The sequence below is a fragment of the Filicampus tigris genome, chromosome 10 (genome assembly GCF_054856515.1).
Source record: "Filicampus tigris isolate MCC_2025a chromosome 10, RoL_Ftig_1.0, whole genome shotgun sequence".
Taxonomy (NCBI): Eukaryota; Metazoa; Chordata; class Actinopteri; order Syngnathiformes; family Syngnathidae; genus Filicampus; species Filicampus tigris.
Genome location: NC_141226.1, coordinates 23,008,379 through 23,024,570, shown reverse-complemented (window position 1 = coordinate 23,024,570; position 16,192 = coordinate 23,008,379). Strand labels below are relative to the sequence as shown.

Below are 16,192 nucleotides of genomic sequence, written 5' to 3'. Positions count from 1 at the left end.
GCGGTCTATTAGTCTCGATGCAATTCAGCAGCGCCGACCAAAGTGCAGGAGAAGCCAGCTGTTAAATGGGGAGTCAACCCAAACCTTTTTTTTTTTTTTTTTTTTAAGAATACGTTCTATGCAGGCCCACTAGTTGAAATAAAGCATTCTGATTAATATTTTTTAGTTTTAGGGGGCGGCCATTTTGTCACTTTCTGTCGACTGAAAATGACATCACAGACCCTCAGGGCTCGGATAACGACCAATCATGGCTCAACTTCAGAAAACAGGTGAGCCATGATTGGTCCTTATCTGAGCCCTGAGGGTCTGTGATGTCATTTTCAGTCGACAGAAAGTGACAAAATGGCCGCCCCCTAATTTGGATAAAAACGGGTGGATTTTGCTTTTTAACAATGTACCACACATGCAACTGTAATCAGGATGCTATGATTCGACTAGTGGGGGCGCATGCAACATGTTATTGTAAAGAATATTTTTGGGTTGACTTCCACATTAAGCAAACATATTTTCAAGGCTGAAAGAAAAATGCTATGCTAGATGAAGTAGTAGCCGTTTTTCCAGCTCGTGGAAGCGGCATTCATGTCCACACAGCATTTCAGAGCGGAGACAAAGGCTTGATTTTTCATGAATTTGAAGCCTCAATTTATATACTCGCGATTTATTATTATTATTTTTTAAATCATTCAAATTTGGCCGGGCTGTTAACAACACTCTTGTCTGTGATGGGTCAAATTAAGAAGACGTTTCTTTTCACATTACAGGAACTTTCATTTGACCTCCTATGTCCAACTTTTTGTTGTTTCAATACTTTTGGCACAAGTTGTTCTCTAGCGAGTTACAACAGAGGGACCGGAAGAGTCACAGAAAGACAAAGAACAGAATGTCCTTGGAAATATTCCGAAAATTTGCCACCGAAAAGTTGGACGTGCGCCTTCAAAAGTTTGAAGACAGCCAAACGAAGTTCCGCTCTAAAGTTCACAGTGCATTTTCGATTCTTCCAGAAATGTCACCCGCAAGCCTAATATCCCCAAATAGTGAGTTTTGTGTGGAACAGACCAAAAAAAAAAAAAAAGTGCTGTTAAAAGTACGTGTTGGTCCAAGAAACAGGATGATGGATGTTAGCAACGGCAGATCATTTGACCCAAGTAGCTCGCACTGGACTCGTCTTTCATCAATTCTGCATGCATGCGACTCTCCAAGCGACTACACTTGGCCACGGATCAGGTTCACATCGTCGTCTGAATCGTATCGAAACACAGAAGACAAATTCGAACCGAAAAAAAAAAAAAAAAAAAAAGAGCTGGTGCGCACCAGAGCAAGAACTCGTAACAATTCAATAATACATCGAAACAACAAAGAGGCACGACTAGAGCCAAACTCACATCCACGACACACACACACACACACATATGCATCTTGCTGAGAAAGATAAAAGCATGGCGGGCGCAGCGCGTGGCTCCAACAACAAGAGAGGAGAGGGATGCGCTCATCACGATTGACGAAAGGCACTTCTAATCTTTCACTCGCTTTTTTTTTTTTTTTTTTTTCTCTTCTCCTTTTAAGCAGAAGCGCTGACCTCACCTCTATGTTCAACTCTGCCAAACAAGTGTGTGCAAAGTACAGTGCAACTGAATAGACCCGGGCTAAGATGGCGGAAATGAATATTTGGGAAATTGCTTTCGCTTCGGAAACTCTCGGGCCAGTCCGCCGAACGCAAAGTAAAAATATCAGTAAACATAGGCAGAAAGCGCAAACGAGATCACTTTCGAACGTCATGTGCGTGCTGAGTCATTAGTGAAATATTCTTTTGTCAGTAAACATGATCAATTGACTTGTAACCGAAAGTCTACTTTTACGTTAACGGTAACGTATGTGAACTGCACTGTCAATATCTTCACGATAAAACAACACCAGAAAAAAAAAACAAAAAAAAAAAAACGTTTTTATAGCCCTTCATCACACTCTTCTTGCGTTCTACAGTTGAGTTTGGCCACTTTTTCTTAATCCAAAAATACTAATGACTTGTCCTCCTCTGCACAACGCTTCTACAAAAATACAATTTCTTCCTTTTTTGGCAAGAGTATGCTCGGCGAGCTTCATACTGGACATTATACAAGCGAGTATTGTGCTCTGAAAGTGACACCTGAATTTCAAAGGAATATGGGAGAAGAGGTGAAATTGTGTGTAAATGGAAAAGCAGTTCTTCTCCGCATACTAGTGTGCTGTGCATAGTACAACCACGCATCATGCTTCAATGTACAGTGCTGAGCAAATTTATTCGAGCATCGATTTCCAAAGCGTGGTACCTCTTGTGGTAGGCCAATCAATGCGCTGCCCAAGTACAGTTCGCTTGTATTTAACTTTTAAGTTCAATACATGATTTGCCTTTAATCTTTAAAGCGGAAGTCAACCCAAACTTTTTTTTTTTTTTTCAAGAATATGTTCCCGGCAGGCCAACTAGTTGAAACACGGCATTCTGATTCATTTTGCGTTTGTGGAATATAAGTTAAGCAGCAAAATTAACTTGTTTTTTAGCCCTCTCCGGGGGTGGCCATTTTGTCATTTCTGTCGACTGAAAAGGACATCACAACTGCTCACGACGACCAATCGCAGCTCAGATTGAGAAAACAGATCAGCCGTGATTGGTCGTCGTGAGCAGTTGTGATGTCATTTTCAGTCGACAGAAATGACAAAATGGCCGCCCCCAGAGAGGGCTAAAAACGAGTTCATTTTGCTGCTTAATTTATATTCCACAAATGCAAGATTAATCAGAATGCCGTGTGGGTTGACTTCCGCTTTAACAACTGTTTCTTTTGAAATATTTATTTAATTACAATTTTATTTACTTTTGTGTGCAATGCATTTTGATTGAACGATTATTTGAGTTCCCACGCCCTCTAAATTTAAGCGGTGTTAATGCTCAAACTGTGCATTATGTCACAGTGGCTTACAATAATGTTAAATATACTTTTTAGGAATAAATTCTCATACTCGGCGTAAAAAGTTCAAGAACCGCTGGTCTCATAAATTTGTAAAGCACTGTTTATGCGCGACAAGTAGAAAAGCAAACGTGAAGGACTCTGTAATCTCCCTCTGACCACCGACAACCACCCCCCAAAAAATGCTTTAAGTTTCTCGTTCTTGCTACATGAAAAATGGACATCCTTCATTTGGCTCACATTAGCTTGATGCAGGAAACGGAATCAACGCGCCAGTTTGAAAACAAGCAAACACAAGCTCGCACACATCGACTGCATGTATGGCTGAAATATACTGTTATATTACTGCTTTCTCTTTTTTCTGTACATTAAATGTTCCGCAGCTGTGCGAGTCAAGCTTGTGATAAAACTAACAGTCAAGCGCAAGAAGGGGAAGTACCGTGAGTAAATTTTTTTTTTTTTTTTTGAACAAATATCTGCGAGGCCCGCGGAAAAACAGTCTAACTAGGAACAAAGCAAATACAGTACCGAAGATACAATAATCACATAGATTGATGCTCTGCAAGTGCCTTCTTTAGTATATAGGAAGCAGACACATACAATAAGCACTAACAGTTAAGTCAATGGCTACAGGTGCTACAGTCTTGAAGAGGACCCAACAAGAAAGAAAGAAAGAAAAACAAGCCGGATGCATTTTTCCACTCTTTTCAGTCATCCTGAGGAACTGCATTCATCAATGTACCTGTCCATCTAGTGTATTGTGACTGAAACATTTCACGAGATGTACCGTGCATTTTTTTTTTTTTTTTCTTTTATCCCGTTATACCTCGTCAATTCAAACGGAGGCCTGCTGAGATAGAGCAACAAGCCAAAGCGGCTGGAAATAAAGAACATTTGAAACCCCCCCCCCCTGAAAAAAAAAAAAAAAAGAAGTATATTTTAAAGCTTCAGCTTTGTCTACCTTGACAGCCGTTTTTCTCCCGCCTCTCTCCGCTAGTGACACAGGCTTGTGGTCATTCAAAGCTATTACTATGGTACTTACACAAGCGTCAAATTCAATTAGTCTTTTCTACGACGCTCCTGAAAATATCCACTTCACAAAATGTCTACCCCCTCCCCCTCCCCAGGCTCCAGTGACTACACCACCCTGGTCCAACGCTTTCTCAGCCGCCTTAAGGTGTGAAGCAAGCAGCCTGGTTGAGCCGAGCCAGTCCTTTTCACAGGATGACAGCGCAGGCTTTTGTCTATGGAGAGTTTGCAGGCAGTCTGGGGATAACAGTTCGGGCCTTTGTCTATAAACAGCTATCATGTGTTTAAGGCAAAAAAAAAAAAAAAGAAAAAAGAAAAAAAGTGCCTCCTGTAAATAATAAAAAAAAATAAAAAAAATCCCATCATCTCACCACCTCCTCTTGAGAATTTCTCTGCGCCCCCCCCCCCCCCCCCAAAAAAAAGGCGTTATTTTGGTGTGCTTATCCTTGAACACGTGTTCTTCTTCTGTGTCATGATGTGTTCTTGTATATTTTCACACCGGGTTTGTGTAACTTACACTGTACAGCCATGGCTGGCTAAAGCGGCTCGCTGCGACGGCCAAACTGTGTAAGTCTTATTGTGGAGCCATGCTTGCTAGCAAGACGTGCTCTTAGCCGCACTGGGATCAGATGGAAAACACGGCCCAGCCTCTAGCCAGAGAGTCATGCTTGTTAAAATGATTTTACTTAAACACTAGAATGACCCCTTCTTCAGAGTACGCCCCAACTGCCCCCCCCCCTCCCCCCTCCCCGCTCGCAATGTATGACAGTGAACATTCACCCTCCCTGTTTATGTCCCCTGTCTGCTGCTGGTGAATTCATCTGGGGTGCTGGTTGTGATTCTGAGAGCGGGCCAGTACTGGGTACGCTAGATTTACATTCAGCTGGTCATTGTGTTGGATCAAGGAGACGTTTTTGTAGTGAAGCACCAAATCTTTGAGGGACGAGTAGAGATTGTACGGCTCGGCGAATCCGTAACCTGTGGCCGTCTTGTTGATGACGCAGTGTTTCGTGTCTCCATCCACGCTGCAACGGGGGGGAGAGGAAAAAAGGTCAGGCTGACACTCAAGAATTTAAAGAATTTCAACTAGTGGGCCTGCTGGGAACATATTCTTGAAAAAAAAAAAAATGTTTGGGTTGACTTCCGCTTTAAATACAAGATATGTTTCGTTTTAGAAAGATCGCCAGTGCTAATGCTAAAAGTCAATGTAAAATCCCATTGACATGCTAATGGTAAAATGAACATCAACTTCCAGGAGGAATATGGATGAGATGACTGTGTAGCTCAGTTATTTTGGAACTCAATAACAACACATTGAAAGAAATTCACATTTTACTGTAGTTAAGAGCAACTTACACAACAGAACAGGCGTACGAGCCTTTCTGCGATTGGCTCTCGCGGATGAGGAAGGTTCCATCACATTTGCCTCGCAGCAATTCCTCGGCCTGGGTGCGCTTGATGTCGCCCACGTACCAGGTGCACTCATCATGATGGGGTGAGCACTCGTCGTCCTCCAGCGAGTACGAGCTGGAAACACGGTCGCCGTATTAACAAGATTGTGCTGATCTTTTTATTCCGCTGGTGGTTAACCCATTAAGGACTAAAGCGCCTGTCTCAACAGCTCCGCAAAAGAATCAAAGAGCTTAGACGTGTGGCTTTCACGCAGGCAGAATTGATTATTATTTACTGTTTCAATCGATGATGTAAAAATAATGTGTCAGAGAAGCACCATTTTAATTAAATAAAATAATCGAGTGGTAATTACCATCCTCTATTCTGTTACAAAGACGTCAATGTCGTCATTGTCTACAAACTATATCATATCACGTAGAAACGCGGTTGTGCGCTGCCGTCCTTAATGGGTTAAATGAATGGATGCGCTGCACTATTCATCGCTCGTTTCTGAGTTGAGCGTCAACGCACACGCACACTTACTCATCAGCATCATTCTTTATGCCGAGCCATTCGTTAATCTTTTTCTGCCTTGTACCCTTCTGTGTCAGCCATCTGAAAACAAGAGCATCACATGAGCAATGCAGACATATAGCCGGGAAGTCAGATTTGACGAAAACGAGTCCGTATTGGAGTGAAGCCTTTGTGTTGCCTTACATCAAGTATTGGTCTCGAATTTTGCGTAGCTGCATGAGATCGGGCTTGAGGCTGTTCATCTTCTTATCGATTTCTCTGTTATCAGAGACCTGCTCTCTCAAGTCCTGCTCCAGCTTTCGCTTGCTGTCGTGGATCTCTTTCACGCGAGACTTCAAACGCTCCGAGTTGCTCTGGATTCTGATGAGACACAGTAATCCAAATGATGTCAGGGGCGAAACACGTCACACAACAGGCACATTGTTCGTAACCCAATCAAGCAAAAACTCGGACTCACTTCTGAATCTCCTTTTCATTGCCCTCGCGCTGGAAGCGCTCCAGAGACTCTTTGCTGTAGCGCTCCTGAGTCTCACATTGCTCCTCAAATATTTTGATGGTCTCGTTGAAGGCTTCAATGGCCGTGCGCTTCATCTGCAGTTCCTGTGATAGGATCGTGATTGGCCAATCATCATTAGTGTATTTTTTTCCACTTGATTTTATTTATCTATTTAAAGTAGGAGTCTATCCAGACATTTTTAAAAAAAAGAAAAGTTCTATACAGTCAAACTAGTTGAAACACGGCATTCTGATAAATATTGCGTTTGTGGAAGAGGAGTTTATCCACCCGTTTTTAGCCATCTCCGGGGGCGGCCATTTTGTCACTTCTGTCAACTGATAATGACATCACAAGTGCTTAGGTAACGACCAATCATGTCTGACCTGTTTTCTGAAGCTGAGCTGTGATTGGTTGTTACCTGAGCCCTGAGCAGTTGTGATTTTTTCATTTTCAGCAGACAGAAGTGACAAAATGGCCGCCCCCTGAGATGGCGAAAAATGGGTGGATTTTGCTGGGGAGTATCTGGTGACCACCGCTTACAGACAGACAGACAGGCGGACGGGTGCCCTGCAACAAAACATTCTCAAATCAACTCGTACCTGCGAGGTGCGTGTGTACTCGTCGTACAGGGTGTCGTACTCGCGACTCTTCTCCTGGTATTGCTCGTGATAGATCTTCAGCTGCTCTCCAACCTCCTCTATGCTGTTCTCCTTCACCAGCTGAACCAGGCGAAGACCAAAAAAGTGTTACCGTTGAGGAACAAACTACAAACGGCAATTGAGGAGGATTCCCCCGCAATATACTTGAATTTTTATTTTCGACACATCTCATTCGTCTGCTTTGATGGTGCTGTTTTCAAGGCCACAAAATCCAAGAATGCGCTCAAGTCACCGTTTGTGATTGTGAATATTAACACTGACGAACGCTGACTTTTCTCTTTGCGCCCCATTGCGACCAACCTGTTGGTATTTGGAAACAGGGTAGAGAAGTTTGGTGTCCAGCTTGGCGTTGTACTGGGCCAAGGACTCATGTCGGTAATGGTTGATTAGCTCAACTACGGACAGGAAGGTGAGAGGCTCCGAGAAGCCATACCGGCCATCTCTGTGGTAGATCTTTATAAGTTTGTTGTTCCCTCCTCTCCTGCAGTGGGCAGAAAGGGAGAAGAAAGCAAAACATGAACTTATCCAGACTTACTCATATCGTTCTGGCAATTTTGTGTTGCTTTACTGTCCCAAATGCAATTACTGATAGCAGATTTTGCACAAGTCCAATCGTGTTTCTTCACCTGAGAGTGAGCGTGTACTCGCCCTCCAGTTTGCTTGAGGCGTCTCGGACAAGGAAGGTACCATCCGGAGTGTCTCGCAATTTCTCATTGACCTCCTCCCTGCGAACGGACCAAACGACTTCAACATTTTCCACCGCAACTCATGAACTCCGATTCAATTACAAATTATAACAGCTTCCACCGTCAATGGATCGCAAAAAAAAAATAAAAATTTGTGAAAATGATGTGGGTGTTAAAATGAGCAAATAGGTGAAAGATAAAGAAACCCATAAAGACGAGTCATCTTGAATTTGAACAGTCATCCCTACCTGGATATTTCTCCCCAGTACCATTCAGCGTCACTGAGAAGGGTGCTTGTGTCCGTCATGGCTGCGGGTGTCACCTTCGTCTTTGTCGGCTTTGCTGGAAGAACTGAAATAAGACACACACTATTAAAGTCATTTGAAACTAATGCTGTCATGTTCAAATTAGGCAGATTTCAAGCGGAAGGCAACCTAACATATGCGGACTAGTTGAAACAGGGCATTCTGATTAATTCTGCATTTGTGCAATATAAATTAAGCAGCAAAATGCACTCGTTTTTAGCACTCTGTCGATTGAAAATGACATCACGACTGCTCACGACGACCGATCACGGCTGACCTGTTTTCTGAATCTGAGCCGCAATTGGTCGTTGTGAGCAGTTATGATGTCATTTTCAGTCGACAGAAGACAAAATGGCCGCCCCAGAGATGGCTAAAAACGAGTGCATTGACACTTATGCAATATTTATCAGAATGCCCTGTTTCAACTGGTGGGCTTGCATAGAACACATTCTTGAGAAAAAAAAATGTTTGCGTTGACTTCCCCCTTTAAAACATTCAACCATGATTTACATCGTCAGAATTCAGTAGAATTCACCTCCCAACCTTTGGATTTAATAATAAACAAACTAAAACGCACCCGGTGGTGTGAGGTCTTGCTCTGCAGTTCTCTCAATCAGAAGCCGTTCCACGACAAGGGCAGGCAACTCGTCATCCAACAACAACCTGTCAAGCCATTATTTGACAATTGATCAACAAGAAATGAAAATAGCACAATTGATAACCAGTGACTATGATGAAACTTACGATGGAGCAGCGGGGCCTGTCCTCATCAGCAGCGGCCCAAAGATCTTGCCCAACGTGTGTGTATCCAAGGCGTTGCTGGCCTGCGCCTGCGTCACCTTGGCCAGGTGTGCGAGGAGGTACTGCAGGGTGAGGCGGTGGTGGAGAGGGACGGCCGATGAGCTCTCGAGGACCCGGCTTACCTCTCTGTCATGGCTGCCGGCTACTGCGCCATCTGGAGGAGGGAGTGGCATGTCAGTCAAGAGGAGCTAAACACATGTTGGAACATCGGCTGGTCTGTGTTTGGGGGCCAGGATTTACGAGTCAGGGGACTTGACTTGAGTCGGACTAAAGTCGGCAATTTGAGGACTGATGAAAGACTTGACTCAACTTTGACTTGGCATTCGTGAGACCTGACTTGACTTGAGCTACACGACTTGACAAGGCTTGGCTGTTTACATTTGAAAATCGGCATTTTCAAGACGGTGTGCCATGACCAAGCGACGGCTCATAACTTGAAAAGCTCGTAAAACGGAACACTTGTAAGTCAAGGTACCACTGTGTTATGGAGGGGACCCGGAAACTAAATACATTTGGATTCAAGGATTATGTTTCTGATACAATCAAGGAAAGAGAATGGCCACGCGCAAGGTTTGCAACTCATAAGAGACACACCTACTACGGGATCTAACTTTATTCAACATTATAAAACTCACAGGCAGCTAAACTGTGCTAACATCACGCTTTTGTAACCGATAGTTCATCAAACGTTAGCTGCGATTTTCAAGGTAATAGTTATGGCTTCAAATGAGAAGACAAGAGTAATGGGCGACACAGAGACTGGTTTGGGATCATTAAAACATGATTATGAATGTGCTAGTAATGCAAGATTCTCTATGTTGTGACTGAGCAGGAATGCACGACGTGAGCTAAGACTTGCTTCAGCCAAGTAATCATTTGACTCAACTTGCTCAACATGTAGCGGAGACTTGACTTCTCTTGAATTTTACCACGCTGATTTTGGATTAGTTTGTACTTGACATGCACTTGCGTCATCAGCATGCAAGATGATTGTTGTATTGGTGTGACTAAAATCCGGTTGCCCTGTGCTTTGTACCTGCTGACTGCTGTAGGCCCTGCTGCTGGTGTGTGATAGCAGTTTGTAGATGGGCATATGTACAGGCAGGGATGACGGGGGAGGGAAGGTCTCTCAGGTAGTGCAAGACACACTCTGACAAAATGCCCACATCTGTCTGAGTGATGTCACTCTCTGCATAAAAGAACAGTCAAGGACGTTAATGTACAGTTATGTTAAAAAGGACGATGCATGCTACGAAAGGAAATTTGGTTTTCTACTATATTAGGAACTTGGATGCAGGATAGCGGCCCTCGAAGATCGGAGTATGACACCTGTACCCGAGAAACACAATTTAAATAACGTAAATGGAACACTATCCTTGAGAAGAGCAGTTCAATACAGTAGGCCACTTTAGCAATCACTTTTTTTTTTCCGTCAATTTATTTGTTATGGAGGATTTGAGGCGTAAAGTGCTTGTCACGTTGCTACCACAAGATGTCGAGGACACAACTAGCCGGAAAATAAATGTGTAAAAAGACCATGAATACGCGTGCTGCCGCAGCCGCAATTGTCACCAGACTGGCCAAGGGTTAGCCAGTTAACAGACAGACGATAACCTGAGCTCACAACGGAAACTGTACACTCCCATTTGCCGACGCCCGCGTCACTCACCCGAGACCAAGGCCCTACGTTTTAAAGACAAATCCACTCAATGTCACAGACACTCTGGTGTGGAACGTGAAGATGGTGACCCCGGGTGGATGACAACAATACCTCTATTTCACATGCCAGTTTTGCTGTTTAATAACGCAAAATCAATTTTTATTGCATGAATCGATGGGCTCATCGGGAGAATAATCGCTTCTCAAAATATTAGATCGAGCAAGAAACATTGTTACATTGTAGAATGACAAACGGCCCGGGCTGACTCACCTGGAATCAAACTGTGCATCGGGCTGTCTGAAATGGAGGAACTAGTAGTTATCCTGTACAGAGTTGGGGAATCCAGACCTAGCAAATAGAGAACATTACAATTAAAGCAATAATACATGTTTTATGTGCCGGCACTAATCACGGTACTCAGATTAATATTGTATTCGTGGAATAAGAATTCAACAGAATAATTCATGAGTGTAAAGGGGGGGGGCGCCATGTTGGGCGAAATCCTTATTAGCTGCAGAGCGGGAGTGATATCAAAGCTACAATAGCGAGTTGCCTGCTAACACAGCGCACCATTGAGTTGCATCAGTTGATAGATTGCACAAAGCGATGGATTTACCCATTCCAATTTGTGTACGGCATGGCTGAGATGGAAACTGTTCACTGTCCAACAGTTTTCCGGATTTGGTCACACGATGTTCACGATGCGGGAACCAAGGCATGGTGGAGCAGTGTGTCAAATATTTGTGACACTTGGACAGACACAGCGAGATCAACGTCATGCCTGGATGTTTTTGTTCTTTTTTAGAACCAAAACCACCAAAAACCACCTGGTAATTCCACATAAGGCCAACTCGAGAGAAACGTTTTACATAAGATTTTCCACATACAATTCAAGCCAGTATAAGCTATATTTTTCCCCCTGCTATTTCCACTTTGGAAACATGGTGTGAACTCTGGGCAACAACATAACTTATTTCCAATGCATAAAATCCTCCAGGAACATTGGGTCGAGAAAGCTTGCACGGGGGAGGGTCATTTGTTGAGACAAAGCCGTCTCTCGGGTAGTTGAGAAAACCACATCGTGCAAAGCAGTGTGTGTGTGCGTCCAATTTATACTAGATGCAGTTCAGCACCATTGCTGCATCAAACTACGTATTTACATTCATGGGCAGACCTCTTGCCGCCACTGTTAATATCAATACTAAGACGCTTCCAGCATGATATTCATTTTGGCAGATGACTCAGAGACGAAAAGGGCCTCCTAACGCTGGGCTGCTGTATCACAGGTAAACGGTAAGACTATAGAAAAGTGCATATTTAGAAATGATTTATGTTATCCTAATAGCCCAAGTCATTTTTTATTTACTGTCACAATATCAATTAAAATACCAATGTGCTTGCTAACAATTGTGTCATTTCTTTATGTTTGTGTAGATTCTTAGACATCCGGCTCATGGTAAGCTGCAATTAAATCGTGGCAACTGCACTCATGTGTTCTGGTTTTTGTTTTTGTTTTGGTTGTATGAAAATATTCACAAAAGACTTGGGTAATTATGCAATTAGGCTAACATTTTGTTAAGCATAAAATAAGATGGCAGGGATATTAAAGCTAGAAGTCAACCCAAACATATATATTTTTTCAAGAGTATGTTCGATGCAGGCCCACTAGTTGAAACAAGGCAATATGATGCATATGAAATATGAGTTAAGCAGCAAAATCCACCTGTTTTTAGCCATCTCAAGGGGCGGCCATTTTGTCACTTCTGTCGACTGAAAATGACATCACAGACCCTCAGGGCTCAGACAATGACCAATCACGGCTCACCTGTTTTCTGAAGCTGAGCTATGATTGGTCGTTATCTGAGCCCCGTGCGTCTGTGATGTCATTTTCAGTCGACAGAAGTGACAAAATGGCCGCCCCCGGAGATGGCTAAAAACGGGTGCATTTTGCTGCTTAACTCATACTCCACAAATTGCAGCATTAACCTGAATGCCGTGTTTCAACTAGTGGGCCTGCTGGGAACATGTTCTTGAAAAAAAATATGTTCGGGTCGATTTCCCCTTTCAACTAATTGAAAATAACCAATGACTACAATGAGTGCACTGTGCGCAAGTAAGACAGGAAGCATCATGGGATGTGCTCAGCGCGTTGCAGTTGTCAGACAAAACTTCCATGCCGACAGTCTATATTTGAATCTTGATATGTGTAACTGGACAACAAAGGCTGTAATGTCACTTCAACACATGTGATTCTATGCGTGACTGGACCCGCTTGTCTGTACGTCTACACTTGTGCAAACGCTGGCATGAGGGCGAGGGGCAGATGGCGCGAGCAAGACAGTCGCACATAGATGGAAAGACAGCGAGGCAGACGGGCGATTCACTCGGCTGCCTGACACGGATATCGGATCTACCTCTCTGCTCTATGGCTTGGATCAGGCTGACGAGGGCGGCGGGAGCCGTCTCTGGTGGTGTGAACCGCTCGCTCAGGTCGGGCACTGAAGCAGCTGAAACAACAACACAAATCGCTGTTACGCATCCACCGCAGAGCCTCCAGAAAGCAACGGGGGCCCCCGTGAGATTGACAGCCCCGCAGTAAACGGGGATCATTTAGGTGCTAGGCAAGAGTATACAATGTTAAAGAACACATGACTATGCAAAGGCCAGCACATAAAGAGTCATTTTAGCCTGTTTCGCAAGAAGCACACCTGTCCACCTAAACCCGCGGTTCTCAACGTTCTACACCACCTAAACAAAAACATTAGATCTCCAAGTACCGTCAAAGACAAGACTTCGTTGAAACAAAAGTATATTTAGTAATACTGTAAGCTGCTGTAACATTATGCAGTTTGAATATTAGCACCATGCTTAAAGTGAGAGTCCACCCAAAAATATTTTTTTCAAGAATATGTTCCCAGCAGGCCCACTCGTTTGAAACACGGCATTCTGATTAATATTGTGTTTGTGGAAAATGGGAAATCAAGCCGTTTTTAGCCATTTCAGGGGCGGCCATTTTGTTACGTCTTTAAATATAGACAAATAAAATAACTGTACCTGATGATTCAATTCAAATGTTCTGCACATAAGGACGATGATTCTTTCACATACCATTAGAGGGAGAGAGAGAGAGATAGAGTGGTCCTGGTACATTCTGCGAATCGCTGACCTAGACTCAGGCTATTGTTCACAGAAATCATTTCTAAACTTTTAATTGCATCTCAAGATCTCATTCCAGTTATGTTTCGTGTTGTACCATCAGGCCAGAAAAAAAATCCCAGCTGTGAAGCTGATTAATTATCTCTTCATTAAAAGTAGTGCAAAATTATTTTCACTAAATGTGCTCATAATCAGCGCGTGGTTTGTTTTCAAACAACCCAGATTGTGTGACTAATCGTCGCTGCCGGGAGGAATCCCCAAATCTCGAAAATCACGACTATTCAGGAAATCAAAACGCACCATGGCAGGCGGGAGTTACCAAACACCGCATAGTTCAAAAAGTTGGTCTTATACCTTATACTGCTATCATTTATCATTACATTCCAACATCAAGTTCAAAATTGAACTTGCTAAAAAATAAAAAAAAATGCTAATGCATTACGCTGCCATGTCGCATTAAAGTCTATCAAAGGTTTACACTGCCCCCCCACCCCCGACCAGACAAAACACCTTGAATACTTAACGAAAACAAACAGCTTCCGAAACTCTTTTTCCAAGGTTCCAGAGACGCGAGATAATTCAATAAATGAAACGATGAGCTGGCTAAGCAGTGCAAGAGGCGTAATCAATAATAATTATAAATAATTATTTATATGTGCTTACCTTTGTGGCTGACATTTAATACCAATCAAAATAATCATGATTATTCTTTTCAATAATCGCCCATCCCTAAATGAAACTATTTGCACACAATATGATCCAAGAATCTCCCAGAATTTCAATCTTGAGGCGATATAATGCCACACAACTCCCGCGTAGTGAGAAAGAGGCGATGTTTTACAACACCTCTCGGGCAATTTAAAAGTCAATAGATTTGTTATCAACCTATACCGGTTAATAATGTTTCAAAATAGCAGATTATTTGGCGACAGACCAATAGTAATTTGTGCAAAACATCATTTGACCATATTTGGACATTCGGGCTTTCCGCCCGACAGCGACCATCTATTTTTAGTCTAGTGGGCACAACAGATTGGGTCCCACAAATTTTGTGACCTCGCAAATGTGTAAAAGGACCAGAAAGGCCAATCAAAGGAATTGTGGTGATTTGTGCCTGCTGCACAGCAAATATGTAAAGTTGTGTTATGTAATCAGTTGTGAAACATCTCCAGTTTTGAAGTTAAGCAAATCTGCATTACCGTTGGATGAGAAATTGCATTAAGAAAGCCTACAAGTAACAAAACGTGTTTTTACGTCTGTACTTTTGCAATCGTCCGAGTACTAAATCAAACATGATTTGAGTCAAAGAGAAAGATTACAGGAGAGAGTGAAAGGGCGAAAAAAGTTTCCCTACATCCCCTCCCTTTCCCCCCCCCCCCCCTTTTTTTCTTTTCTCCTATTGAGCTTTCTCTCCTCCCCTCCACTCGGCTCTGTCCCGCTCGCTGCTTGGCCTTAGCTCTTTGCGTGAGTGGAGCACAATAAAGGATTTAATCAAAACTCCTGAACAAGCAAAAGCCCTGTGGCAGTTGGCCAGGCGCGGCGCGGTGCGGCGCGGCGCGGCCAGGACATACAGGCATGCAGCGCCTCCTATTCGGTCCCGGGAGCCGAGCTGTTTGCTGGCTTGGTGGAGGGGAGCTTGAGAGCGGCGGGGTGGGGGTAAACACCGGGAGCAGGGAGGGCCGGGCCTGACCGGGGCTTGGCACCAAGCTTCTGTTCCTGTTAAATCGCTGCTGATTATTAATTTGGGGGAGTTCAGACAAGAAACGCTGTGTCAGCACATACCATTCTCGCTCTCTCTCGCTCTGGTTCTTCTTCTCACTTTCCCTGAATGTCTCTCTTTCTGTCTTTTGCTCCAACATTCCTTCTCCCGCTTCTCTCCAGGACTGCTTTTTTCCTCCCCCCCCTTTTCATTTTACTGCCTTTTGTTCTCTTAACTTCTTTTTTTTTTTATCCAACTCCAACTCTTTTTTTTTTTTTCCCCCCGTCCATTTCCTTCTCTCTCAGTTTCCATGCCTGCCAGTTAAACATGAAAACTTTGCCTGGCAGCGTCTTCGGCGCACACAGAGACAGACCTCCACCTCTTCTTTATCCCTGTCGGCCATCTGGACGGGCAGGCCCCTTCCCCCTCTTCTCTCAACCCAGTAGCACTCACTTGGGTGTAACTTGTGCGGTCCTGACGCACGGTTCGCTCCCAACGGCATGACGCTATATCGTTCTCAACAATATGCCTCTATTAGAAATTGCAATTATCCACAAATTGCGTGGGCATGCTGACAGATGGTGTCACTGAGCCGTTATGCCAAAGGAACAAAATGAATTGAGGACCAGTACAAAATGTCATCGTGTGAGCAGCAGAGGGATGTCAGCAAAGTAATCTGATTGGATCTGTTTGGTTCTTGCAAGGGACCATTCCTGACACAGGATCCAGCATTAGAAGAGGGAAGTCAACAAAAATATTTTTTTTTTTTCAAGAATACGTTCTATGCAAGCTTATTAGTTGAAACAAGTCATTCTGATAAATGGCGGCCATTTTGT

General features: G+C 43.5%; 1 protein-coding gene across 2 annotated transcripts in view; it reads right to left on the bottom strand.

The window, feature by feature from the left end:
• Window positions 1-4,396: 4,396 nt before the first annotated feature.
• pik3r2 (phosphoinositide-3-kinase, regulatory subunit 2 (beta)) overlaps window positions 4,397-16,192 on the bottom strand; it is a 29,638-nt gene continuing 17,842 nt past the window's right edge. For both annotated transcript variants that reach the window (XM_086043349.1, XM_086043348.1), the window contains exons 3-16: window positions 12,916-13,008; window positions 10,772-10,849; window positions 9,878-10,030; window positions 8,785-8,995; window positions 8,618-8,703; window positions 7,984-8,086; window positions 7,676-7,774; window positions 7,350-7,530; window positions 6,990-7,109; window positions 6,352-6,494; window positions 6,078-6,254; window positions 5,904-5,975; window positions 5,325-5,495; window positions 4,397-4,993 (exon numbers count right to left, since the gene is read on the bottom strand). In XM_086043349.1, coding sequence (XP_085899475.1) covers window positions 4,786-4,993; window positions 5,325-5,495; window positions 5,904-5,975; window positions 6,078-6,254; window positions 6,352-6,494; window positions 6,990-7,109; window positions 7,350-7,530; window positions 7,676-7,774; window positions 7,984-8,086; window positions 8,618-8,703; window positions 8,785-8,995; window positions 9,878-10,030; window positions 10,772-10,849; window positions 12,916-13,008 — 1,895 coding nt within the window. In that variant the 3' untranslated portion in view covers window positions 4,397-4,785. The remainder of the gene's footprint in view (window positions 4,994-5,324; window positions 5,496-5,903; window positions 5,976-6,077; window positions 6,255-6,351; window positions 6,495-6,989; window positions 7,110-7,349; window positions 7,531-7,675; window positions 7,775-7,983; window positions 8,087-8,617; window positions 8,704-8,784; window positions 8,996-9,877; window positions 10,031-10,771; window positions 10,850-12,915; window positions 13,009-16,192) is intronic.